Source organism: Ambystoma mexicanum, chromosome 4p (assembly GCF_040938575.1).
Source record: "Ambystoma mexicanum isolate Mex_15411 chromosome 4p, UKY_AmexF1_1, whole genome shotgun sequence".
Lineage (NCBI taxonomy): Eukaryota > Metazoa > Chordata > Amphibia > Caudata > Ambystomatidae > Ambystoma > Ambystoma mexicanum.
In genome coordinates, this window is record NC_090927.1 from 238,666,974 (window position 1) to 238,691,558 (window position 24,585).

Below are 24,585 nucleotides of genomic sequence, written 5' to 3' on the forward strand. Positions count from 1 at the left end.
TCCTAAGTGTCCCGTCCCCGAACAGTTCATACAATCTGCCCCCCTCCCCTCCTTGCTTTTAGAAACCACTGACCTTAAGCGCTTGAACCCAACTGGCGTTACTCATGACTACAATTCCCAGAATGCCTCTTTCTGCTCATCCGAAGCCTAGCCCGGGAAAGGGATGCCCCACTGATGCGAGGGTCTTCTAATCAGCATTTTACTGAACTGCGACCTTAAAGAAAGGCGACTTCCCTACACGTGCTCGCCCTCTTGTTACGTGCATGGAATATTAAGGTCCTCATCAACGGAGGCTCTTGGGGCAAATCATATTAAATGCAGCACTTCTAAATACATGAATAATAGTAATAATACTAATAATTCACATTGATATTGATATTGTATTTCTATCGCTCTCGTACACACGTGTTTCAGAGCGCGACGAGGCAAGGGAGGGTAACAAGAGGGAACAAAACAACGATCTTACTAGGCCCAGTGACATCGAGAACGCGCAAGTGCATGGGAGGGGGGAGGGGAAAAGTGCATGGGAGGGGGGGGAATAATCTAATAATTATGAACACATGCCGTGTGGTATAACGTGCTCATGTGTAGTTTCCCGACATTTTGGCGCATTTGTGAATGATCTTGTGGCTATCGATATGTTTTAACCGTCAGTCCATCTGACAGACCCTGAAGGCAGATCACAAAGCCCCCAGTTACTGACATGGGAATAAAGAACACCCTGCAACGTCCCTCCGGGCGGCAAGGTGAAATTCCCAAACCCAAAAGGCCAGGAAAATAAGGGAAAGCATTTAAAGGAGGAACCTGGCGATTCTTGGCACTTCACCCCCTCTACATCCGCACCATTCCCCAGAAATAAGCACTGCGGGGCGCCCCTTTCTCTGCTTGAGGTATTCATGTCTCCCGTGACGTCATTCAACAAACATTAGGACCAAAGGGGATGATGTCACGTGCGCGAGCAAAGGGGCAGCGGCTGGTGGGCAGGGAAAGCTGGTGCGCGCCGTGTTCACTATAACGCCCGCCACATTCTCAAAAGCCATTCGAAGTCGCAATCTCGCCCGTGGGAGCCGGACACGTGACACGGGGACTGCTGGCCGTCATCCACCCAACTACAAAAGGGCGCGGGATTAGGTGTACCTCTAGGCAGACGAACTAGCCCCTCCCGCCAACAGCCCACCACCCCTATGCATTTACACCTATTAAATAAAGGCCGGTCACAGCGAAGCAGATGCAACACAAGCGAAATGAGTTATTGTAATTACACGCAATTAGTTTAATTAGCTAATTATTTTGCGTGCAGCTTGCAAACATTTGCTAATATCGCGCCACCGTCGGCAGGGAGAGGGCGTGTGTAGATTGCGTGTTGCGTCGCAGCGTGGGCGAGGCGACCATGCATATGTTTATTTATATAATTATCCGGCTGGGGTGTAAAGTGCGCCCTGGGTGAGGAGCATGGCACGCGATTATCTCATTTGTCCGGACTTGGGCGCAGGAGTCCACTACCCCTTCAAATGGAGGACGCGTGATATCAGGACTACCTGCAGTATGTGTAAAGCACACACACATCACACATTAGGGCCTGATTTTAAAAAAAGCTTGTTCAATGGGAAATTCACATTTTAAAATCGCGTTGTAAATCGGACCCAATTGAGCCCTGCCTGCTTGCCGTGGTGACTCATTTCAACAGTACTCATTTTCCTGGTCTGCAAAAGAGGAACGAAAGGTTGCGCTGGGGACGATCCCGTAGCACGCAAATGCAAGCGCGCAACCCACTGAGCTACTTGTCTTCTCGTGGCTTTGGCAGTACACGCTGTCGCAGAAGAGAAGGAGACAGCTATGTACGCCTCCAGCTGACAGGTCACCTGGGCAGTTCTAGAGCGGGAGGGGCGGCTCTCCCACGGACCCGCCGGCGGCTCCAGGTGGCGCGCGCGCACTGCAGCGCGCGCACAGTGCACAGGCGACCCCTGATTCCACAGAGTGGCTCGTGGCGGTTTGCTGCGCGCATCTGTTCTGTGGAAAGAAAGCCTTTACTCCCGTCCCGGGCTCAGGTGTCTGCGCGGTTTTGTGGTGATTCGAGAAAGCACCAGAAGCAAAGAGGACTGTGCACGATCCACACCGATTTAGCGGGTACAACTGATTCATGGAATTATTTGCGTGTAAAACAGTGATTTGCGTGCCATTCTGCGCGCACATTCCTGTTTGACGAATGGGGATTTGCGGGCAGAATGGCACGCAAATCCCCGTTTTGCACGCAAATAATTCCATGAATCAGGTGAGTTACCCACAGGGGGCCAGGAGAGAAAGCACATTTAGCACACAATTGCAGCACAGGTGGGAGGCCCCTCTCTTGGCAATCAGACCCTTTTGATCAACCAAACAAAATATCAGAGCCCGTGGAAAGTGTTCGAACAGGAAAACGATGGAAACGTGTATTCGGTCAAAGCACATGTGTATGTTTTCCGTTTTCTAATACACAATGGAACCTTGCACGCCTCTCAATGTTAATTAGCAGGACTCGTTTCCCGAGGAATACGCCAAAAAGAACACTTTAAAGAGCCAACTACTCCATTAGAATACATCATTTATGAACTAATATTTATTCAAACAAGACAATGATCTTACAAACATATAACGATGGAAAGGAAGAGCAAGCCGAGAAACGGATAGGGTTAAAAGCTCTGGAACTAATAAACCACATAACTGTGATCTGTGTGTGTGAATATACACGTGTTAATGTCGTGCAGGCCAAGAGGTCTCATCTCCTTTTCTCTGCCCCGACTTCCCCTCTAAGACGCGCACCCTTCCCTGCGCCTCGCCCCCCAGCTGGTCACGTGGCTTTTAAAACGTGGCTGGGACACCCCGCACTCCCTGGACATCGCATTATGTTTATTGATAACTGCACTGTTGCACAAGTCAATGGGTCCCCTGGATCCATATGGCATCCATTTTGTAGAAAAACAAAGAAGGCCGAAAGAAGATGTCCAAATTGCAGCGGATCTCCAGTCAAAATGGCAGCGCGAAGAAGCGTCATTGTGAATGTCTGCTCAACCGCAAACTATATCTATTTAATGGATGTAGCTTATGATCTGACAAGAAGGGCAAAAGCCGCACCTACCCAGTCCTGAAAAACCCGTCGCGCAGTGATGTCGTCACCGGAAATGTCCGTTGTTAGCATCAGCGAGGTAGTTTGTAGGAGGGGGGCATTGTGCTCTGCCACGTTTCAATAGTCTTTAAGGATATTTGTTTGCAATCATGCAGCTATTTTTTTTTTTTTGCAATCGTGAAATATGCACGTTTTATGGCAAAGAGTCCTCGTCCTGACCTTACTCGGCTGAGCACAGGAAGACCCAGACGAGGCAACTTCCCACAAAATCGAGGCTATCAGAACGGTGTAATTACATAAACAAACGCAAAGCAGACCGCAGCATTTACATAATGCAGTGGGCGAGGGTCGTCCAAGGAAGCCATTATCGCCTACCCACAGGGCAAGGCGGTCATGACCCATTAAGCGCCATTTGACAACACACCCCTGCACACAGGTGACCCCCAGGCCATGCCGGGCCATTATAGAGCAGGTGTGTGACATCTGAGCGGAGGCCACTATTATCGAGCCCCCTAATCAGTGGGAGGGGCAGCGAGGGTAAACCTCCGTGCTGTGTATAAAACAGCAGCCACCCCTACCGCCAGGTCTGTGGGGGGGGGGGGGTTCTGGGAGTCGGAGGGTGGCGCGAACTCTACAGTGGCTTCGTTGCACCAAGGCACACACTAGGTAGACAGATACTTGGGGGATCTCAACACCCCCGCCCTCCCCCCACGCCCCTCTCTGATTTCCCTGGAGGGACCACAGGAGGTTGGGAAAACGCGGGACATTCATAATCGGCAAGTGACTGAGGTGACGTAAGAGAGAGAGAGAGAGAGAGAGAGAGAGAGAGAGGAGAGAGAGAGAGAGAGAGAGAGAGAGAGAGAGAGAGAGAGAGAGAGAGAGAGAGAGAGAGAGAGAGAGAGAGAGAGAGAGAGAGAGAGAGAGAGAGAGAGAGAGAGAGAGAGAGAGAGAGAGAGAGAGAGAGAGAGAGAGAGAGAGAGAGAGAGAGAGAGAGAAGATCTGAAATTACTCTAACGAAAACCATCGATGCAAGAGGCTGCAGTGCACTCTGGCTGAGTGTCCAGGTCACCTGTTATATTATACATGTGTGTTACTGGATCCAGTCGCACCATATAGGTGCCGTGCAGCAGAAGCAAGGGCTGGGGACGGGGGAGACTTCTAGAACTCGCGTTTGAAGCCACTTCGCCCCTTCGGCCTCCAATAATGAACTCTAGTTTTCACAATAACCCTTCGCTGGTTATGGAAAACCCCTCGTGCGCGCACCTGGGTCCAGAAGAAGTCATATGGTCAACTGGTGCTTTCATAGCTGAAACCTCAGGTGCCCCTTACCCAGGTGCCATCTGTACTGATAACGCGTTGGTCTAATGAAAGGGGTCACTCAATGCAACATGTCGGTTCGTGTCTTCGCCCAACGCGCGCATGCGCATTTTTTTCACTCACACCTAAACCCAGGTTATATCTGTACAGCGCACAGACGGACACGGACCGGGACAATTTGAGAAACACTAGAGTTTGTGATCCGTGGCAGTTTACCCCACAAGCTACCAGCTTCCGCCATGAACCTGAGCCCGGAAGGGGGGAATATGTGCCGTAAAAAACGGCAAAGAGTGCCCCTGCTCCCCGTAAATGGAGCCAATGCTTGGTTACTCATTCTTCGAACCTCCAGCTGTTTCGGACTACACTTCCCAAGAAGAGCCCCCGCTAACTCCGCTAGTTAGGCCGATGGGGGTTGAAGTCCAAAACTTTAGAAGGGCCACATATTGGGTAACCATCAAAGATGTGCATGGCAGACACTTTTCTAGGGGGTACCACTTCCACGGGCTCCTCCTGTGTGTGTGAATGAGAGAGAGAGAGAGAGAGAGAGAGAGAGAGAGAGAGAACGGGAGAGAGTGTGAGAGGCCGAGAGAGAGAGAGTCTAAATGCTGTTACATATTATTGATTTAGAAATGTGATGAATTTGAACGGTTTCAACTATAAAACGATATTACACTAATAATTAGAATTTTTTTTTAAAGACACTTGGTTGTGCCCATACGAAACGTGGTTAAAAAAACAAAAAAAAAACAAGTAGAACGGGATTTGTAAATATGAGGCACGTCAAGTCTAAGGGTTTAGGGGGGAGGAGTGGTATTTTAGGGGGGGGTGCATATTCAGAACTGCTCCAAATAGAGCTCGCAGCTGCATTTGGCCTTGCAGTCCGCGGACTATGCATCATTTCCTGGTGGCCGGGGACTGGAGGAGTGCACGGTGTTCGTGGGTCCCGTTCATTCTTCTTAACCTATGGCTTCGTTGGCCACCAGCTCCCCAGCTAATGTGTGGCACCTGATGCCGGATGGCCCCATGCCGTTCATGTGTAAGTGTTTCTGGGTGCAGCACCCTGTACCCACTTTCATGAAATGCAAAATGCGAGTGCAGCGTGGGAACTGGGGCGGTGCACGTGGTGCTAAAGCTTAATTGCGGGGATAGCTGGGAGCTTAGAGAGATAAACCACCTACCCAAACACGTTCTAAGAAAATGCACACAGTGGGACACCATGTGAGTGCACAGCCTCATACACAACAACAGCAATTCCATGGAAGGAAGTGTCATTTTCTGTGGTGGGGAGTGGTGGGGTGGAGGAGGCCGCTGGTCACCGCGTCTTCAGGACAGACTAGGAGCCCCTCCTGCCCCCGTTTCCGATGCTAGAAGGCGGTCACGTGCCCACTCGTGGAAATGGGACTACGCAATCCGGCCACCGCCTCAAAAGTACGGAACGGGTTTGGTTTATACGTAAGGCGACGCCGGGGAGAATTCTATTGAAATGCCCTCTCCTAGTGGGGTTAATATTCTATTTTACCGCCAGCGATGCATGGCGTCAAGTGCGGCGTTGCCAGCCCGAGGAGTGGTCCCGACAGTGTCCTACGGGGCCCATTCCTTGTGGCACACAGCCCCCATTCAATTTCCTGCAGCAAAACAATATATGCCAGCGTGGCACCACGTATGAACAACCCAAGTCCCCAGGGGCAACCTCATCAGATGGCAGCCACGGAGTGAAAGCGGGGCTAGCCCAGCCCGTCTTCAACCGGGTGCACCCACAAGTCCATGCGCAGTGTGCGTGCGCGTGCATGTTTAGGTGAAATGGCAGGGGCACCCCCCCCCCCCCCCCCGCCTGACTGATATAGTACCTTTATTTAAAGGTGCATGGCACATCTTAACTCTTGCTTGCTGACAGGGAGGGGCGTGCGAGTTGCAGTTTCAGAGAGAAGGGGCGAGACTAGAACAAGTTACACACACAGCATGGCACATGTCTGTACAACGCACACACACACACCTGCATTACGTTAAAAGCCATACCTTTCTTAATGACAGACTGGTCCAGCAGATTCATGCCATTATTCAGCTCGTCCACGGACTGTAAATGCAAAGGAGAGCACATAATTACTCGGGCCCCGGTTCGAATGCAGCGCACATCACAACGCGCGTCTATAAATCATGCACCCCCCCCCACCTCCACCCCCCAGACCCCAGTCCAGGTCCGCTTATTTCCATTTATATGGACTCGGCGGGGGAGAGGTTATTACTCACAGCCCCCGACGGGAGACGTGGGATTCATGGGAATGGCCTGCCCGCCTGGACCCCACCCAACCCCCTGATTAACGGAGGTGTGCACCGTCACATGTGTGAGGGACCCGGGCCACTGAAAGAGCGGACACTTGTATCCGATAACTCAGCGTCGCCCCTTCACACATTTAGCAAAGTGTGCACAGCCTATACTATAAACGGGGATTTGTGTTACATTCCATATGTGTACGACTTTTGGCGTTGAAAGGATGAGTCGTGCAGCCTACTTTTAACATGTTCAGCATTTCACTCTGGTTTAGTAATCAATTTGTGAGAAGGCGGCCCCCGGTCTCCGGCCAATGGCATGCCAGTCTGTGTGGCCAGACGCCTATCCTACATTCCAAACTCATTGAAATAAAATGGCCGTCGAAGGGAGCGGCATGCGCGAGGCACAGCTGGCCTGTCGTGACGTCATTTCAAAAAGGATGCGAAGCTCCTGCGGTTTTTCAAAAAAGGAAAAGTTGTAGGAAAATAATCAGAAGTGGTAGACGGGAGCTAAATGCGTGGCTATCCTTTCCAATTCCCAAACATACCTGGGCCTGATTTACAAAGCGTTTGCGAAGGAGTGAATTCCATTGAAAATAGGCTTTGAGAATTTTAAGCAATTTGTGGCCTGATTCAGAGAAGCGTTTTATAATGGCACAATCCAATTGAAATACAGGCAGTGAATCAGGCCCTTAGTGCTGTTTCAAAAATATTCTGACCCATTGGTTTTTAGTGGCATAATTAAAGTGCCCATGATTTAAAATATGTCTGCCATTCTTGCGTGCATTATTTCTTTGTTTTTTTTTTACCAGTGTTAATTCCCTCCTGCCAGAACATTGCTTTATGGTGCAAAGAACCACAGTCCTCTGAAAAAGAGCTGCACTGGTTAGTGTACTTTGTTCTGCCGTGCACGGGCACACCTGAATCACTTCCAGGCGACACACTGTAAAGGTGTTCAGCAGGCTCCAGTTGCTGGTGCGCAGGGCTCTGCCCTGTCTGCTCAGCAGCTGCCCAGAAGACTCACAATCTACTGCCCTTTCATCTGATTGTTGGCCAAGGTCAGACTGGGGCATCACATTGTCTTGGGCACCAATGAAAAAGTGTCCCACAATTGCAAACGGCAATTCATTCCTTTTATGACAGTGTTGGAGCTTTACCCAACGAGGAGGTTTTTGATAAAATGTGATGCAAATTGTACATTTTAAATAATATTTATTCGTAACACTGGTCAAAACTACCAGCATCATGGTGAATTAACTCATCAAGCAGCCCCAAAAAGGGACTCACGTTGAGCCACAAAACTGGCCCACACTAGCATTTTGTGGGTTTGCTTCGGGCATTTCTCTAGTGCCCTATAGGCCAGTCCGAGCCTGTTGTTGGCGGTTATGGAGCCCAGTTGGTATGTTCTTCTGATGGATACACCGCCCCATGTTTTTTTCCTCTTTTTCCTCACTAGGCATTCACCGACCAATGTCTAAAAACCTCTCATCCGGCTTGTCCTCCACCTCGTCCCTCGTGCAGTTTGCGTGGTGGTCGTGCGACTCTGACTGCCGCTTCTATTGGCGAGCGGTGGGAGGTTCGGCACGGAAAGAGGCCAGGCCCGGCAGATCTTATCTCCAGGCGCCCCTTCCCGATCACCCCCGCCCCCCTAAACATCACTCCTCCACCGCCACACGCCGTGGACGGCCATTACACGGAGGTAAGAGGCGCTACCCCACGCTTCAGCGGCAACCTGGTTTAGTTGTGGAAGTTAATGACAGGATCCGTCTCTGACTCTCGATCTAATTACAGCCGCCTGCTGGGGCTTTTTGTACGGGATACGCACGCAGCATGTTAGCACTTAATAGTCACACAGAGCGTCATCAAGATTTAATTAGGACTGCGAGTTGAGACGTCGGCAGAGGGGGGGGGGAGAAAAACAACTCTCGCTTTTAATTAGTAGCGTTCTTTAGTTAAAAATGATAAAGGGAGGTGCTGAGAAATTAGGAGCCCGTGCTTCTGGGCGCTGGCTGCGGTGAGGTGGCTGGACAGTGCAGGCTCCAGGGGCCACGGGGCGCTGACTAAAGCCGCCCTCTGAACATAAAGGTCACACTTTCGAGGGATGCTTCTCCGTTGTCGTTGCAAATGCCTGTATTCCTCCATGTTTAAGGGAACTGGTGACAGGCACACAGGTTCGTGACTCTTTCTGGAAGGATGGCGCGTGTGTGCGCGCTTCGGCTCAGTAGCGCTCGCATTTGCCTCAGCGACTTGTATCTACATATAAACACAAGTCATCACAATGACACACAGCGCTGTACTTGGCACACACCAATATTGAAATAAAAGCCGGCCGCCAATTCACGCTCTCTCTACCCGTGAAGTCTTATTGTGAGTCCATTAAACTGGGCACACCCTGGATTTTGCGCCCAGGGCGATCGACAAACAGTAATAACAATCGCCTTGCAATCACGTCATTAGCGCCCGGACGGCGCTGCGCGCGTGGGCAGGGCTGACGTCCCAGGTGTGTGTTTCGCCTCGCCTCGCCTTTCCCAGGGAATGTTCTATTCCTCCTCAACTTTGACCCCCATCTCAAAGGCATGGCGATGCGGCCACTCCTAGGAAGGAAGGACCCTGGGCTCTGCCCGCGAGCATGTATTTTACGACCCTCCATTACATTATAATTGCTGATTAAGGGACGGTGTGCCTGGTTGTGAAATCGACTCTCCATACGATGTGCCCTTTCTAAATCGGACCGGCTGTCCATCGGGGTTGGAAATGCTTTTAAAAAGTTTCCGTTTTCAACTGAACTCTGCGCGCATGCATGGATTTCAACATGGATGTGTGTTCAGGAGGAATGCACTCAGAAACATTGTTTCACTTGAGTTTCAAACATGCTTAGAACATGTTACACTTGTATTGGCGCGCCTGCATGCTCGCGGGTACATAGAATGTGCAACATGGGAACACGTCAGCTTGATGGCAACTCTGTGCACTTTCGCTGCTATGTAATATACACTGGTTTTCGTGCACAGCTCAAGCGATCTAGAGTGTAGGGCACGTTTGAGCCTTAACTCGTGCACCTGGGTTTAGTGCACCGACGCTCGCTGCTTTCCTGCAACCGCTGCGGGTTCACCCTCAGTGCGGAGCACGGTGTGCATAGGGGCAATCTGCACTTTTTCACAAGTATATGTGGTACATGACGACTTGCCCATTTCCTCAAATCTCTGGCGACGAATGAACGACCAACCACTAGACGAAGTCAGCCGTTAACAAACCACAGCCACACACTCTGCTCGCTTCCAGGCGGAAACCCGGCAGTTGCCATGTTCCAGTGCTGTGTTCCCTAATCTCTGCGCGTTTCTGTATTTGCGTTATTTGACACGACTAAAAAACGGAAATGCCGTTCTGTTGCGTGAGAAGTGCACGCAGGACACGCCGCAACAACAGACCAAGGAGACGGAGAAAAGAGCCCCGTCCGAAAGTGTCGAAGGAGTGTTTCCGGTTCTGAATTGAAAGAAGTTTCGCCTTTGCGAGCGCACAGAGTATTTACACATTAAGGGCCCGGGTCATGGTATTTTTTGCACGGTTCAAAGTGTCTTTGCACTGCTGAAAAGTGACTTTGCACTGCAGACACAAACCCTGAATTATGGAACTGTGCAAAGTCTATTTCTGCAGTGAAAGCCCGTGCGAAGTCATTTTTTTTTACTGGAAAAATGAATTTGCACTGAATTTGCACGGTCTTTGCAGGGCAAAATACACTTTGTACAGTTCCATGAATCGGGGTTTGCATTGGCAGTGCAAAGCCACTTTGAACCGGGCAACAAGTTCCACGATTCGGGCCCTGGGCCACAGAACTTGAGCAACAAAATGTCCTTATTGGGTCATTTTCTAGATGGTCCTTGTACAGAAATCCGACAAGTAACGCGAACCCGCTACAGATCAGCCGTTGCACGTGGCGACATAAACGTATTCAGGGCAATTACACTCCCTACAGTTGTTTTGATGAAATAAAAGAAAGCCCGATGTCGATGATAATAATAAAACGAGTTTATATAATTATTTTTAAGGAAAAACGGAATTAGACAAAGAGGCACGGAAGATGCGTCAATGGCAGTTTCCGGGTCTCAGGCGTCACGTGTTTAGAAGCCGCCAGTTTCATCATAGCGCCTATACCAAACGAGAGCAAATGGTGCCTTATTTTTTTCAAATAAATGTAGATACGTAGGACTAAACTGGCTGATATGTTGTGCATTTCTCAGGTGTTTTATTTTTTATTGTATGCGCACAATGCCGCGTTTTAGGCCCAAGTAAAATAGGTGTGGGTTTGACATGCCCTGTCCATCGGCGTCGAAACAGAAATCCGGAAAACTCGCGGACGTCTGGAACTTTCTGCGGGCCTTTCCCTGTTGCGTGTCTCGTTCGTTCCACAAACTCGGGCCCTGCTGGCGTGGCGGTGACCCTCCTGCTTCGCCCTCCCTGGCATGGCGGCCTCGGAGCGGGGGGAGCCATGCAAGGGTGCCACGGCGGACTGCCTTCCCTAATCCTCCCGCCGGGCCTTTCCCTCATGTTTTCACACTCGCGGATTATCCCGGGATGGGCTGGCCTGGTTTAATGCACCGGCTAATTATCAAAGAGGTTCTTTGGGAGGATCTCCCCCCCCCCCCCACCCCATCCTGCCCTGGTTTCCAGGGGAAAGTCTGTCCCTTTGGCTGCGAACCGCACGAGCCTCCTTCTCTGAACTCAAAAACCGAGTGTTGGGTTCACTTTATACAGAGCGAGGTACTCCCACCTGCATTTCGTTCACGTGCCTCGCTTTTAGGGGAGTAATACGATTTCACTAGTCCCCTTGTGTAGCTTTGGAAACCCCAAAATAAGCCGTAAATTGTAAGACCGCGAACGTCATCATATAAACGGTGCACAGCAGTACATGTTTCTCAAATAAACGAGGGTTGTATGAGGCGGAGTGCGACTCGAGTTCAAGAGTTCGTGTGCATATATATAGCATGTCCTCTTGCACACTAGTGTGTGTGTGTTTTTGTTCATTGCAAGAGAACACCGAGCACTCGCAAACCGTGCAAAAATGGGTCGTGCGCGTGCATGCACGCACTGGGTGCTTTGGGCTGTAATTCGACAAATAGGACATCTTTTATTTTTTTATTTTTTTAGAGAGATACCTGGTCCACCCCAGCCTATGTGATTTGCGGACGTATGCCCTGAAGTGTGGGCATTCGACGGATTTCTTTGCCAGGCAGTGCCATTGTGCCTTGTCCTTGTGAAGGGCTTAGCAGAACTGATTTAAAGCAGGCAGGGTTGGGGGTTGAGGGGGAGGGGGCTGCACCCATGCACCCATACCGGTTGCCCCGACCCATCTAGCCTAGCCCAAAGAGTCGCGGTTGCATGCACTGCCACCAGGCGAAGTTGAATTCCAAACATTATATACCCTTCAAAGTGGCACGAGTGGTTTAGTGGCTACATGGAAGTCACTTACCTGGACGTCGTCCATAGGGTGCCCAATGCCGTGCAGGGAGAGGGTGTCCCCCATGCCGGAGTCCAGGCCGTGGTGGGCCGAGTGCAGCAGCACGTCCGGTCTCCGGACCGAGTGGTAGTCCCGCCGGGGGTCCAGTCCAGGGAGCTGGGGCAACGAGGCCCTGGGCTGGGGCAGAAGCGATCCACCGTCGGAGCCCACGTCCTGCCGCTGGCGCTGCCCCCAGGGGTGCTGCTGGGGCTGGTGCAAGGGGTTGAGGGAGTAGGGGTCGTTGACGTGCGAGTAGGGGTCCTGGCTCTGGTGGTAGGGCAGGGGTTGGTAGGGTGGCGGGAAGTAGGGCGGCTGGAAGTCCGACGACGGGGTGTGGGAGAGCGGTGGGGCGCTGGAGTAGGGTCCCTGGGACACGGAGCCCAGCTGCGAGAGACGGGAGCTGTGGCTGGGCACGCCATCGTGCCGGTCCTAAAAGGGAGCAGAAAACACATAACATTGGTTAAATTCCAAGTGCCATGCACGATGGACTGTAACATATGTATTACATGTAAATGGCAGGCATGAAAAGCCAACTCGAGCAGACTATCCATGCTACGAACTCCCAGACATATACACGGAATGACTGACTATTAGTGTCAAAAACAGAAGCACATGTTAACACTGGAAAGGAAAAGTCACAAAATACAAAACTACAAAATCCCTATTTTATAAACAAAATTAAAAAAAATTGCGTTTCAAATGATATATTGCCAGCTCCTTACACTCGCTGCTTTATCATAAGGTGAGCGATGGAAAACGCCCTCTAAACGAGGGGTGGCCGAAAAAAACGATATTTCAATTACATATTTTTCAAGAAAATGTCCCGTATCTTTTTGGAGAGCTTGTCATCCCAGCCAGTAAGGAAAGATCGAAGCTGCAGTACTATATACAAAAGTACAAAAAAAAATGATTTTTTTTAATTGTTGTCCAAATCGCCAAAAGCTATCGATAAAAAAAAAAAAGTTGTCTTTTTTTTTGTTCCTCCTCCGCCGGCAGAATTTCAGCTCGAACCTATAATACCATTCTGGAAAAGCCTAGGGTGCGAGCGAGGCAGCTGCAGCAGCAAGCCTGCAATTACTCTCCTAAATTACAAAGCCAAAGGCCATTAAAAGAGAAGGGGGGTGGGGGGGGACGCGGAGAAACACAACTCACCATGGCGGAGTAGTGGACCAACATCTTGGCGGAGGGGGTGGGGGGACGCGTCGATCCGGGTCACCACGAAATAAGATGTTGATAAATAATAATAATAATAATAATAATTGTAACGAAAGTCGAAACCAGGCAGGATTGGAGCGGGGCTCAGCTGGAGGTCTCCATGGAAAGGGCGCCCCCAGAGCTGGCCGGTGGTGGTGGCTCTCTTGTCCGGGAGCGCTGCTGCTGCTCTCCAACCCAAGGCTAGGCTCAGACTGCCGGGGCGCCCCTCGCCGCCGCCGCTCTACAGCGCCTGGCCATAATTGAAATTCATGACTGTTAATATTACACGGCTCCCGAGGAGGGCAAGTGGAGCGTGAAGCGGTGCCGCCCGCTGCAGAGCGCCCCTACCCCTGCCAGTGACGTCCGCCCAGTGGAGACTTACGAGATGTAATCAGACAAGGGGGCTGGCTGCAGAGGGGAGGCTGGGGGGGGGGGGGCGGAGGAGAGAGGGGGGGACACAAAGTTTAGCACACGCAGGGGGAGAAGGGGGGGGGTGAGGCGCCGTGTCACCTCGCTCTGTGCATGGACGGCTCAGATTTCAGAGTATTCTTGCGAAGGAGTCGCTATTTAAAACTCGTGCCCGCTTCTTCTTGTGTAACTATTCGATTTCGGTGTTTTGCTCCCAGAGGGGGTAAATGTCGATTGCCTTTGCGGATATTACGGCGAGCTTTCGCGAGGGCAAACAAACAAGGAAAACGGCTCCCGCGAGCGCCGGAGTGGGACGAGTTTAATCGTCCCGTTTCCGTTCACTCGTGCGGCCGCTTTCTGTCGGGAGGGCGGTCTTTCACTTTTACCGCGCCCTATTGTCTCACGCCGTTGCTTTTTACCAAAAAACACTCGCGGCCTGTGCACTAGTTCACACGACGGAATGGACAGAAAACTTGAACAACAACGAAGTGGGGGCGCTTCGGGGTGTGTGGGTGGGTGTATGGGGTTTCGGACGGGCCACCCGTCCCAGCCTGCGTCTCTCGGGCTGTGCAGGAGCCCGAGGTGATGGGCAGGCTATTTCTGAAGCTTCGAGGAACCCGCCGGACTGGCCCGACCGCTCTCTAGCTTTAAGACCTGCCGGCTTCCAACGCGCCCCACTCCTGCCCCTGGATGCCAACGGGCGGGCTTCGAAATTCCTCCCCCGCTGGCAGTCTTTGGGGAACAATGAGTAACGAGTTCAGGCCCTTAGTCACAGAGCGTTTGCCCATGGGGTATCGCCATTATAAAACGCTGATGTGTGTTAGAGCTTTAGTGTTTAGCAGTAACGCTGCCAAACGTGTCACCTGCTGTTACGCAGCACAGGGGAAGTGGTGTGAAAGAACACACCCGCCTCGGGGCACTGTCCCTAGAAATAGTTGTTTTCACCCAACTTTCGTCTCTGAAGAGAAACCAGCGCTGCACCCGTTGCCGATCCGATTAGCCCTGCATCCCAGGGCGTGTTTTATTTCCTGACGTCTGCATACATCCCTCACTCACAAATCAGTTCAATGGGTGTATACGTCCCACTAACACTACCTGCTGTCCACCCTTACATATTGAAGGCAGGGAGCCTTCAATAAATGAGGACTGTGACGAAACGGGTGGACAAGGAGTAATGATGATTATCATACATAACCTGCCCATTATCTCCAGCCCACCATTACTTGCCACAGTCCTTAAGGACTGTGACAAGAGGGGTAGTCAAGAAGTAATGATGATTATCATACATAATCTGCCCATTATCTGCAGCCCACCCTTACTTGTCACAGTCCTTATTTATTGAAGGCAGGTAATCTTCAATAAGGACTGTGACGAGAGGGGTGGTCAAGGAGTAATGAGGATTATCATACACAATCTGCGCATTACCTGCTGCCCACCCTTACTCGTTATAGTCCTTACTTATTGAAGGCAGGTAACCTTCAATAATGACTGTGACGAGAGGGGTGGTCAAGGAGTAATGAGGATTATCATGCATACTTTGGCTATATCTGCGGCTAAATTCTCCGCCCCAAGGTGTGAGCAAACGTGTCCATTCGCGTACAAAATAAATTGCTGGTCACTTTACTTCGGAGGCATGACCCTGACGAAAACACGTGGCACCGTTTCAATCTATCCGTCCACGGCTTTTTTTGTGGCTAAGAGTGAAACAAGCGAGTGGCCTTCGAGTATTACTGACACACAAGTGTGTACCAGGGTTTAAGAGCTGAATACGACTAGTAACACAATCTGTATGTACTGGAGAGTAAGCGAACGCTGTGTGCCTTTGAGAGCGTTCCACGTATGATCTGTGTGTATGCCATTTGCATTGATGCACTCGTTTTACACTAGAAAACGCCCTCGTGGTTCCGTGTGTGTATATGTGTGAGTGTTACCTACACAAGAGGCGTATAGGTGAGTGCTGCCGTTGTGTATATGTATGTTTCTGACAGCTAGCGCTGTCCTGTCAGTGATGCTGGTACAGTCAGTGGGACTAAGCCGCGAAGCGTGTTAGTCGCTTTGTGAAGCGGACAGCGTGTGTGTTTGGGTGTGTAACATATACAGTGCACGCAGTGTGCGCGAGAGTTACCGGCATCCGCGCCCGCCAAGTGTACGGGTATACGCGGTACCTGTGTGGCTGTCCTTGTGGGAAAGACTTTTCCAGCTCGCCTAAAGAGGGGACCTGCGGACTGGGGTCGCCAGGAGGGAAGGAGGAAGGGAGGGCGTGGGAGGGAGGGAGGCTGCAGGCCCCGTGGCGAATCGGGCATATGCCGGGGGTGGGCCACTGTTCACCAGCTAATGAGCCTGACGGGGCTTTTCATGAACGGGTCGGTGCAGCTCCCTGAATGCGGCGACCCGCCGGGCTCCTGACACGTCCCCACCCCCGCACACTACCCCACAACGGAGACAGCACACAAGTCACACGTGGGGGTGTTATTGCGCCCTTGATGGGAAAACATGCATGAACATCGAGAAGTGGACGTGTATTCATTCCATTGAGTTATAGCAAATTCTTTCCTTCTTTCCTTCTTTCCACCTTTCCTTCTTTCCTTCTTTCCTCCTTTCTTTCTCCCCGCTTCTCTTTCTTTTCTTCATTCCTTCCCCTCTCTCGTTCCTTCTTCCTTCTTTCCTTCTTTCTTTCTTCCCTTCTTTCTTCCTTTCCTTCTTTCATTCGTTCCTTCGCTCGTTCCTTGTTTTCCTCCTTTCCTCCTTTCCTTCTTTCCTTCTTCTCTTCTTTCCTTCCCTCCTTTCCTTCTTCCCTTCTTTCTTTCTTTCGTTCCTTCTACCCTTCTTCCCTCCTTCCGTCCTTTCCTCCTTTCCTTCTTTCCGTCTTTCCTGCTTTCCTCCTTTCTTTTTCCCCTTTTCTCTTTCTTTCCTTCATTCCTTCCCCCTTCTTTCCTTCTTTCCTCCTTTCCTTCTTTCCTTCGTTCCTTCGTTCGTTCCTTGTTTTCCTCCTTTCCTCGTTTCCTTCTTTCCTTCTTCTCTTCTTTCCTTCCCTCCTTCCCTTCTTTCCTTCTTCCCTTATTTCTTTCTTTCCTTCTTCCCTTCTTCCCTTCTTCCCTCCGTTCCTCCTTTCCTTATTTCCTTCTTTCTTTCTTTCCTTCTTCCATTCTTCCCTTCTTCCCTCCTTTCCTCCTTTCCTTATTTCCTTCTTCCCTTCTTTCTCTTTCCTTCTTCCCTTCTTCCCTCCTTTCCTCCTTTCCTTATTTCCTTCTTCCCTTCGTTCCTTCGATCCTTCGTTCCCTCTTTCCTCCTTTCCTTTTTCCCCACTTTCCTTCTCTCTTTCTTACCCATCCTCGCAACCCCCCCCCCCCCCCCGCCCTAGCTCTCCCGTTCCTAACAGCACTTATTGGTTCGCAGGGAGCCCGGCTGTAAACATTAACTCGCCTGCCACCGTTCCTTCTCTGCGCCCGGCGCCCTGACCTTTGGCTATTGAAAGCCTGACACGGCCTCACTCCGTAAGTTTGAGAGAACCTGCGAATACCTTCCCATCCCCCAACCCGCCCTCTCCCCGTGGAGATAAACCCACAATAAAACAAACACTCACTCTCACTTGGCAGAAAAAAAGAAAATGTCTTCATAATCAAATCGGCTAAAGCAGAAGACGGATTTTTTGTAGAAGTTTCCGTGCCATGTCCCCGTGACATACTTTGCACCCATAACGCCAGAGACATAATCAAAGAGTAAAACATTTAAGCTCAATGTCTCCCCAATGCCATCATTCGCAGTAAACAACCGGACTCCACTTTTCGAAAAAAACAACTCTACAGTTCAGATTAAAAGTTTGTTTTTCCACCTGTCCAGACTGCGGTGTGCCGAGGGGCCTTTCACCTCGCAGCGCCTCGAAGCCAAAAGAATGTCATGCAAGAACTATACAAATACCAAGAAACGTAACACTACAACCCTTGATCACGATACGTACACGTCGCATTTTCTGAAATAGCAGTTACAAATATGTTACAAATAAAGCAAGTTCAATTTGTAGTCATTTAAAACAAAAAAGTATTTTTTAGGGGCATAAGGAAGCTATTAGGACATACATGCTGAGCCAGGGGCAAGGTGGGGTACGTTACAGCATGGAAGCAATGTCTGCCTCTCTTCCTGAGTACTGCAGGGGCGATACCCTTTAAAGCAGGGTCGTTTCCCTGCCACATTCGGGAAATAACATTTGAATCTACGGTGGTATAAACCCCCTTAACTACACAATAAACAGCCCTGCCCACCCGCTTCGGCAGCGCTGGCTGCTTCAAGGAGCATTCTTTTTTTCTGTGCGATCCTGTCAATATTTCTAAAAGCCTGCTTTGGAAAGTAGCCCAGCCTGGTTGCCCCCTTGCCCGCGCCAGGGCAGCCGAGGGCAGCCGCGCTTACCTCATAGACGTCCTCGTACTTGACGTTCTCCACTAGTTTCCAGAGCATGGTGGCCGCCTGTTCTCTGGGAGGGCAGTGCACTCATGTGAGCAGCAGATGTCTGCATTCCCACTACCCCTCCGCCTGTAATGAGGCATCTATAATTGGAAATGGGGATAGGCACCAAATCCGACGGCCCCGTTGCACGGCACCTTGGGTATGGTGTCTGAAACAATGGGCTGGCGTAGAGCAGTGCAGCGGGCATCGGGCAGACCGACCGACGGACGGACGGACGGACCGAGGGACGGCGAGGGAGAGCGACTGGGCAAGGATGGACAGACGCAGAAACATAGACAGATAACAATATGGAGATAGAAGGTTAGATAGGTGCATACCTACAGAGATGCCTATATGTGGATAGATACGTAGGTGGATTACTAGATATCTAAATACACAGATACATAGGTAGAAAGATAGATATCTACAAAGACAGCTTGGCAGATAGATAGGTGGAGAGATAGATCGACAGATGGGAAGAGGGATAGATCGATAGACAGATAGCTAGGCAGATGGATAGGTAGAGCGATAGATCGCCAGAAAGCTAGGCACATAGGGCGATAGCTCGATAGTTCGTTCGACAGATAGTTAGACAGGGCAATAGTTAGATAGAAGGATAGAGAGATTACAACATGGAGATAGATGGAGAGAGATAACACTATGGCGATAGAAGGGGGGATAGCTGATTAGCTACAGAGATGCCTATACGTGGATAGATACGTAGGTGGATTACTAAATATCTAAATACACAGATACATAGGTAGAAAGATAGATATCTACAAAGACAGCTTGGCAGATAGATAGGTGGAGAGATAGATCGACAGATGGGAAGAGGGATAGATCGATAGACAGATAGCTAGGCAGATTGATAGGTAGAGCGACAGATCGCCAGAAAGCTAGGCACATAGGGCGATAGCTCGATAGTTCGTTCGACAGATAGCTAGACAGGACAATAGTTAGATAGCTAGACAGATAGAGCAATAGTTAAACAGATAGCTAGGCAGGTGGACATGTAGAGAGATAGGTCGATGGATCGACAGATAGCTTGACAGATCGATACATTGATAGACAGATAGCTAGGCAGATAGATAGGCAGAGGGGTAGATCGACAGATAGCGAGATAGATAGAGCTATAGATCGATAGATAGCTAGGCAGATAGGTGAGCGATAGTTCGATAAATCGACAGATAGCTAGAGCGACAGGTAGATCGATATCGATATATCGATTGATAGACCGGTAGATGATCTAGAATATATTGTACATTTAGCTGCATTTTAATCGCAGGTGTGGCATTTTCGGGTTCTGAAGAGTGTGGCTCTGCTGTGCTCTGTGGGGGGCGTCTCTCGGGACATAATTAGGACTTACATGTTAAGATGGAAGCCTAGACCCGGGCATTGCTTCTGCTCAACGAATCCTCGAGTGCCCCCCACCATACCAACCCCACCCTCTGACAGTCTAACACTCCGACTTGTATATAAGACTGGGCGCCGACCTGAACTACACTAACCAGCATGCATTTCACTCCTAGTGCATCGATGCCTGCTCGTGTGCTGCTTCACCCATCGTTCCCACATTACACACGCGAATCTGCCACGCTGCTGTGTGAAGTGAAAAGGTGCATCGTTCGTACACCCCGTACCAGGAAATATGACTTCCCGGGGTATTTAACGGGTGCACGACACAGAAGCGACACTGGAGTGCACACCCCTTACTCGGGGCGCCTGCCTCACACACTACCACCCCACGTTCTCGTGCCCTGTCCGCTTGGGCACTGCCATGCAAGCGCCCATGAAACACATGCCAAGCAGACTGCGGAGCCGAGGCTTTACATAGCCGGCTCCGCGCCCTGGGGGCAGAGCGGGCAAGACACCCGCGCCCACGTGACAACGAAAAGAGACGAGCCCGTGCCCCGCCCACGCCCTGGCACGCGAACTCGCGATGCCCGCAGGACCAGGGGAAGGCTTTTGAAATCCGATGGGCAAAGCAGCCAGCATAGATCAGAGGGACACGCAAAAAGGGGAGGGGTGCTCTCGGGGTCGCCCGACCCTACCACATCACATGAAGACTAGGGGCCAGATTCATAGCGCGTTTTACAATGGGTTTGCGTCGTTGTGAAGCACATGTGTAAACCGGCCCTGTGTGTGTGTGTGTGTGTCCGCTCAGACACAGCACAGCTTCACACCGTCTGTTGAAAATAGACTCTTCAATTTGCAAACGAATATTCGGAATCCTAAATTGAGTGTAGGGGAAGCTCCCCAGGATCGCACAATGACACTACCTCTGCATATTGTGTGTCTGGCGCTGTCCCAGGCCCACGAGTGGATGACTTGAGTCCAGGAACAATATTTCGCAAATATTTTTTTCCGAATCGTACTTCTATACAAAAAAAAGCAGCCGTGTTTCAGAAACGCTGATTTACGTTAAGAACGGAGCAACCCGCTGGTAAACGAGAGGCGTGAGGGGGATGTGAAGGGGCGGGGGGGGGGGGAGTGGAATTTAGGTGACAGCGAGGACACTTAACACCGATCACGCATGAGGGGGCATGACGAAATAGGCCTCGCAGCAATGTGATGGCAGGCTCGCTTTCACCACCCTTCCGGGGGCAAACCCACTTGCCCTCAGGGGTCAGCGTGGCACGGCTCGCTTTCTGAAGGCTGGCAGCAGTCTCCGGGCTCAGCTCGTGTCGTGGGGGGAGGGTGGCAGGGGCACGGACGCAGTTCAGACTGGGGCCATGGTTAGCCCGGGCAGCCCTAATGTATCTTACTAGAGGTTAGTTGGTCGCTTCTAAGAGAAGACGCCCCCCACTCGCCACACCTACACCTCTATCGGAAGGATACGGAGGACCTTTACGTGAAGCCCTCGAATAGCTCACACCCCATTGTAATACAATTCGAAATGCAAGTGTTTATAGAGTTTCGAAACCACACAGTGTATTTAGTAATCCACCAACCAAGTCACAAAGAGAAGCAGCTATATTGCAAGGGGTCGCACGTTCAATTCCATAGATGTGTGGGGAGGGCAGGTTGCGTGTGGGGGACACAGAGGCCCCAGGTGGCAGAAGAGAGAGAACGAGACAGTGGGTGGGACATGGAGTGTGCGAGCTAGAGGAAGATGGCGGGACAGAGAGAGCGGCACGTCCGTGAGAGAGCGGAGCGGAGGTCAGAGACGGGGCAGCGGCATTGAGAAGGAGAGGGCGAAGTGCACGTGTACTAAACATATTGGAGCGGTTTCGCAAGTAGACAAGGAGGTGGTCTTGCAGAAGAGACCCTTACATAAGGGGCGGGTTAGGGAAGGTGTTCTTGCAGAAGAGACCCTTACACCAGGGGCGGGATTTGGGAAGTGGTCTTGCAGAAGAGACCCTTACACCAGGTGCGGGATTTGGGAAGTGGTCTTGCAGAAGAGACCCTTACACCAGGGGCGGGATTTGGGAAGGTGTTCTTGCAGAAGAGACCCTTACACCAGGGGCGGGTTAGGGAAGGTGGTCTTGCAGAAGAGACCCTTACACCAGGGGCGAGTTAGGGAAGGTGGTCTTTCAGAAGAGACCCTTAGACCAGGGGTGGGTTTTGGAAGGTGATCTTGCAGAAGAGACCATTACACCAGGGGCGGGTTATGGGAGGTGGTCTTGCAGAAGAGACCCTTACACCAGGGGCGAGTTAGGGAAGGTGGTCTTGCAGAAGAGACCCTTACACCAGGGGCGAGTTAGGGAAGGTGTTCTTGCAGAAGAGACCCTTACACCAGGGGCGGGATTTGGGAAGTGGTCTTGCAGAAGAGACCCTTACACCAGGAGCGGGATTTGGGAAGTGGTCTTGCAGAAGAGACCCTTACACCAGGGGCGGGATTTGGGAAGGTGTTCTTGCAGAAGAGACCCTTACACCAGGGGCGGGTTAGGGAAGGTGGTCTTGCAGAAGAGACCCTTACACCAGGGGCGAGTTAGGGAAGGTGGTCTTTCAGAAGAGACCCTTAGACCAGGGGTGGGTTTTGGAAGGTGATCTTGCAGAAGAGACCATTACACCAGGGGCGGGTTATGGGAGGTGGTCTTGCAGAAGAAACCCTTACACCAGGGGCGGGTTATGGGAGGTGGTCTTGCAGAAGAGACCCTTACACCAGGGGTGGGTTAGGGAGGGTGGTCTTGCAGAAGAAACCCTTACACCAGGGTGCGGGTTAGCGTGTCACACTTTAGGGTTGAACACTGTGGTGCGCTTCTAGGCACCTCTCCCTTTAGGGAAACTGGCGAACCCGTCCATCCCACAAGCCCGCCCTTGGTTCAAATCATTCCACGTCTCTCTGGTCACTGCATGCGGTGCGAACACGGGAGGAAACATTGCACCTAGAGCGGGGGCTCGAGGGCCGCCTCAAGGCACATTTCCACACTTACTCATCAGTATCCACAAGATGCCACTACCGCACTAGTACTCTACACTGCACTGACCATCAAATCGGGAGTCGCGTGAACCAGTGGTCGTAGTGTATGAAAAGAAATAGTGGAACTATGTTTCCTGCTGGCCTGTTCCTGCTCCCCACAAACCCCATCGCCACGCCCCGCACATGCACAATACAAACCCTAAAATACATCTGCCTGCTGCTTAAGGGAACGTTCAGTGCAAGTTTCAACTGCTTCCCACACTTATTTTAAAACAAAGCCATTCAGGAACAGTTTCTTTTTAAAATAAAAGTATAGGAACGGTAAAACTTAATTAAAAGAAGTAGAGGAGAGCCGGACAGCCAACAACATAAACGAGGGACTCCCCCATCGCAGCCCACCAATTACCGCCCCTCCCCCAACACGCCCCCACAACTACCCCCCAACAATATTTCCAGCACTCCTCATTTCTATAAACTGTATATAATCTCATTTGTGCAGTTTTGTCTGTGAATCGTGGCATGTTAATTCAAAACGAGCCTTAGCTCTAATTGATGGTACATGGCTTGCTGCACAACAATGTCCAAGCCAGTCTCTGTGGCACAGTCAGTCAGTGTTCTGACATGTATCTGAGAGGTTGGGGGTTCGAGCCAAACCTCCAACTGCAAATTTCTGAAATATAATTATGGTTTTAATTACTGTAGCCCCCCAAACATACAAACCCCGGACGTGGTTTCAAAAATAAAAAAAATCCTGTGACCCCGGGACGGAGGGTGATCCGGGGAAAACCCGGACCTCTGGTCACCCTAAGCAGGAGGCCAGAACGCGCAGCCCGGACCTCTGGTCACCCTAAGCAGGAGACCAGAACCCGCAGCCGCAGAAGGATGTTCGCGGACTCGTGAAGGTATTGGATGATGATATCTAATGAGCAGATCTACCAGGGGAGCACCTCAGAAATAAAGTTGCAGAGTTGCAATGGTCATTTGTTGTGTGATGGTTTATCAAAACCCAGCCAGGCGTTTTTAAGTGATTATGAATAAAACAAAAGCAAGCTATTTAAACTCCACGCATTCCATAATTGCTGACGCTTCTGTTCATTCTTCGGAGGTAAATGAATTCAGAACTGTTCTGTTAATATGTATTATTACAGCGCTTAGAAGTTGGAGACGTGGACGCCTCGTGGGTTGCATGCCCGTAAATCCAAGGATGCGTCCTGCTGCCCACATCCCTCCAGAGTTCCAACTGACGAGCACCCCTTTCAGGAGCTTTTACATTTTTAATTAGCATTTTTTGTGATATGGCTATTAGTAACAAAGAGTCAAAACGAAATATAGAATAGAGTAGGCGTCCGTCACGGCCTAAAGTCGATGGAGCATCCATCGTGCAAACTGCGACGTAACCGAGCTGCCATTGGATGTACTCCACGTGTAGACTCGCTTGAAAGTTGCTGGAGCGCCGGTCCAATCACCGCCGCCCCTCAGCCCAGAAAGCCTTTCATTTCGTTGTGCTTTTTTTTGTATGCCAGTTAGGTAGGTCCGCAAAAGTGTATCACCTAGGTGATTAAATAAAAACTCCAAGCAGCTGTGTCAGGGTCGACAAACCAGGCCGGGGCTACAGAGCCCTTTTCAACGGGGAGGTGCCATTTTAGAGGGACTTGATAAACCAGGCCTCTCGTCCGCACCTGTATCGAAGTCTTAAAACTGATAACATCGCGGCCCCGCCTCAGGACCAGAGCACGGAACAGAGCCTGCTACACTAAAACTCCCCCGGCCATGGAAAGCCCCATTGAGCACACTTGGGTAAATCAGCTGGCTACATTACAGCACCCCACACATTGTGCACTTACCTCCCTGAATCTGTACACTCGCCTGTGCCCTTTAGGTGGGCCACGTGTTCTCTTTATGTACCCGTTCTGCACCTTAGACAGTAAAGTCATGCCAGCGAAATCGCATGTTATCAAAAAAAGGTGGAGTCTCGGTGTACTCTTCTGCACGGAATGC

The 24,585-nt window shown here is 50.8% G+C and overlaps 1 protein-coding gene across 4 annotated transcripts in view; it reads right to left on the reverse strand.

Annotated features, from left to right (window-relative positions):
- Positions 1-18,377, reverse strand: part of TFAP2B (transcription factor AP-2 beta) — a 104,912-nt gene extending 86,535 nt beyond the window's left edge. Inside the window, exons 1-3 of one of the 4 annotated variants that reach the window (XM_069605756.1) lie at positions 18,189-18,377; positions 12,156-12,611; positions 6,437-6,494 (exon numbers count right to left, since the gene is read on the reverse strand). In XM_069605756.1, the coding sequence (XP_069461857.1) occupies positions 6,437-6,494; positions 12,156-12,611; positions 18,189-18,236 (562 nt within the window). In that variant the 5' untranslated portion in view covers positions 18,237-18,377. Of the gene's footprint in view, positions 1-6,436; positions 6,495-12,155; positions 12,612-13,334; positions 13,787-18,188 lie in introns of those variants that run through there. The other 3 variants (XM_069605759.1, XM_069605758.1, XM_069605760.1) reach the window with 3 other exon arrangements.
- Positions 18,378-24,585: the final 6,208 nt, after the last annotated feature.